The 3,451-nt window shown below is 35.8% G+C and overlaps 1 protein-coding gene across 1 annotated transcript; it reads right to left on the minus strand.

Moving 5' to 3' along the window:
- Positions 1 to 540: 540 nt before the first annotated feature.
- LOC107765244 (mitogen-activated protein kinase kinase 9) lies at positions 541 to 1,500 on the minus strand. Its single transcript, NM_001324873.1, has one exon. The coding sequence runs from the start codon at positions 1,498 to 1,500 to the stop codon at positions 541 to 543; it is 960 nt and encodes a 319-aa protein (NP_001311802.1).
- Between the last annotated feature and the right edge of the window lie 1,951 nt (positions 1,501 to 3,451).

The raw sequence follows: 3,451 nt of genomic DNA on the forward strand, positions 1-3,451 counted from the left end.
CTACCCCTTTTAATAAAAGATTTTTATTGATTATTTTATTTTTTGAGATAAGCAATGAGAAAATATTGGCACTAATTAACCCATGTATGGTACGACATTGGAGGCCAATTATATCAAACATTTTTGTCTCTATTTTTGTTCTTTTGGAATTGGAACTGAGTTCATTTTGAATTTCTAATCTTAAAACTTTGAGAATTTGGTAATTTTGGTAATGTTCATTTACACTTTGAACAATGAAATGAAAGATAGTTAAATATTTGAATTTGTATTGGGAAACAAAAGCTTGCCAGATTCGTTGAAGTGTTGGAAAAAGATTGAATTCATTAAGTCTCAAAATTCCACAGATGATTTTTTTTGCTATGGAAATGGAGCACTTTTTCCAGATACAGAGAATGATTCTGATTTCACAGATTCATAGTTGAAGAATATACAAAAAAGTTAACCCAAAAAGTTCAAAAAAAAAAAGAAGGTCCCGTTCTCTATTTACAAACAACTCGGAACTATTCAATTTCCCAGTCTTCAGCTTTGCTCTGTCCCTTTTTACGTGGACTTCAAATCGATGCTCAGTATAAACGGATGTTGCAAAAGTTGCTGAGCGCTCCACCTTTTACTGGACTCTTTCTGTAAACAACACTCGATAAAATCTCTGAAATTTCCCGACGTCCCTTCAGGCAAACTGGGCGGCTCACCGAAGCATATGGCGCACATTAGCGTAGCCCAGTCCGGTCTCTGTCCAGGTGGCAAGAACGGAAAGTGGCCCATATATAGTTCCATTAAAGTCAAGCCCAAACTCCAAATATCAGCTGCGTAACCGTTGTAGTTAACTCCATAAGTGTCTGGATCAAACCTTTCTGGGCTCATATAAGCACAAGTTCCAACGTATGAATTGCAAGGATCTAAAGTCCTGCACATGATTTTACTCACTCCGAAATCGGCGATTTTTACTTCCATCTCGCGATTTACTAGAAGGTTCGAAGGTTTTAAATCTCTGTGAATGATTTTGTGATTGTGTAAGTAGTCGAGTCCGCTAAGTACTTGCTTAGCGATTTTTGCTAAGCTAAGTTCGGAGAAAGTTGCTTGTGATTTTAAAAGACTTTCTAGTGTGCCGACGTTCATGTACTCCATAAGGATACCGATGTCGCCGCCGGGCATGTCGATGACACCGTGGCACTTGATGACGTAAGGAGAATCCGTCCGGCGAAGGATGGAGATTTCACGGAGGATTTGACGGCGAATCTCGGGGTCGCTATCGCCGTGAACGACTTTGAGAGCGTAGATTGCGGATGTGCGTTTGTGGCGGACTTTGTACACAGTTCCGCCGTTTCCGTGACCGAGAACCTTAAGCTTTTCGAGTTCCGAGATGGAGATAGTAGTGGTAGGAGCAGTTGTGGTGGTGGAGATGGAAGGAGGGAGGGGTAAGGGGAAACGAGGGCGGCGTTCGGAGGGTTCCGGCAAGGGAAGTCTGAGATTGAGCTGTCGACGTTCTCGGACTAAGGCCATGTGGTGGGGTGAATCGGGTCGGGTCCGTTTGGATTTGTTGGAATGGAAATGGATTCTTCTCCTCTTCAGTGAAATTTGTGTTTATATAAGTGGGGAGGAGAAAGCACGTGGGAATAGTGGGGACAGACATAGCCACCCCACCATGTTAGGAAGGAGAGAGGATATGGGGCAGGAAGGTGTGCGGATAAATGTTGTAGATGAGATTTCATGAACCTTTCTTCTTCTTTTTTTGAGGGGGTGGGGTCAGGATTTCATGAACCTTTACGTTAAAGGTTTTTGGCCTTTTTCACGATTTTCTTCTTTTTTTAATGGAAAGTGGTGAACTGAGCTGGAAAATTAATCTACATGTGATCTAATTAAATAGGACGAAAAAATCTAAACCAACAAGGAAGTTTAAGTTGCGCTCATTGAAATGATTAATCCTAACTGCCATTTCTTGGCCAGCCTTCCATTTAATTAAATCCAAAAATAGCATGAAGTAAAAGTATTTTACTAGACTAACTCAGAATTACAATGTTTAATACGATTTAATCTATTTTTGAAAGGAATTGTTGTGCTGCGTACTAGGAATGTATGGTATGTTTAATAAGAATCTCCCTCTTTCTGTGTTCTAGGAGTAGCTTGTCATCATAAAAATTGGAGTCCGTTTTATTAATATCAGAAAGAGAAAATATATAGTGCTAACAGAGTTCAGAGCATACGCATCAAACTTATATTATTAAAGCATTAAATTTGGGGACTAAAGCATTAAATTTGGGGGCAAAAGCTGAAACTTTTACTAGAATTTACATAGTTAGAATTCAACAAAAACTATTTAAAAATCATAGTTTTTTAATCAATAGTATTTTAAATGTTTAAATGACAATAAATAATGATTAGATTCTCCGAACGAATAACTGAGCTATCTTAGGCTAAGGGGTGTCAATTGACACCTTTTCACCGAAAAATTATATCGTGTAATTAAGTCAAAATTTTATTTTTATGTGTTTATACTATATATAAAAAAAATTTAAATTTTTTTATATGTTATCTTCTTATATTTTAACACTATTTAGTGAAATTTCTGGTTCAGATATAGCTCCGAAAAATAACATTATTTACAAATGCAACCAAAAAACATTACTCCACAAATGGTTGGGTGGTTTAGGAAGGAGAGAGGATGAGACATAAGAGAGAAAGTGGGCTGGTAGACCTTGATGAGATAAATCTTTACGCCAAGGTTTTGGCTCTTTCTTAATTTTCTTTTGTTTTTTCTCAGAGAAAGTGGAGCAGTGAGTTGGACGAATTTATTACATGTGATCTAAATAGGATTAATTAATATAGTAGTAAGAACAATCCAAATAGCCACCAAATTAATTCCAAACAAGTCATTTTTTTTCTCTGTTTTTTGTGAACAAGGAAGTTGATTTTGTACACTCATTATGTGGCTAATCCAACAAAAGAGTGGTATCTTGGCTTCATTTATTTGACCCAACAATTGCATAATGTAAATATGTTTCACGCTAACTTATTTTCTAGTCGCAACCAAGAAGAGAACAAACTGAAGAATATTTATGTTTACTACTACGATTTAACCTTTTTTTAAAAATAATTTGTGTTGTGGCTAATTAAAATTAAAATATTCTCGTTAATTTGACGAAAATTTTATTTTCTTTGTGGATTTATGATGTAGCTTATCTGCACAAATGACATCTATCTATCCAGAAAAGAACAATGGGTTAAATTAAGGATCATAACATTTATTTGTTTTATGTGAATCTTAACATTGATTTCTCATTTTTTTTGAAATGTTACATTTACATTTTTGAAACTGAGTAAAAGTAAGAGTTGATCGTTCATATGATCACTCAACTTTGTGTAATTGAAGCTAATTAGGTGAAGTAAAGTGACTTTTATAAAACAAAAAAGAAATAGATGATCATGGAAGCTAATCGGGTATAAAAAAGTGACT

Source organism: Nicotiana tabacum, chromosome 4, assembly GCF_000715075.1.
Source record: "Nicotiana tabacum cultivar K326 chromosome 4, ASM71507v2, whole genome shotgun sequence".
NCBI lineage: Eukaryota > Viridiplantae > Streptophyta > Magnoliopsida > Solanales > Solanaceae > Nicotiana > Nicotiana tabacum.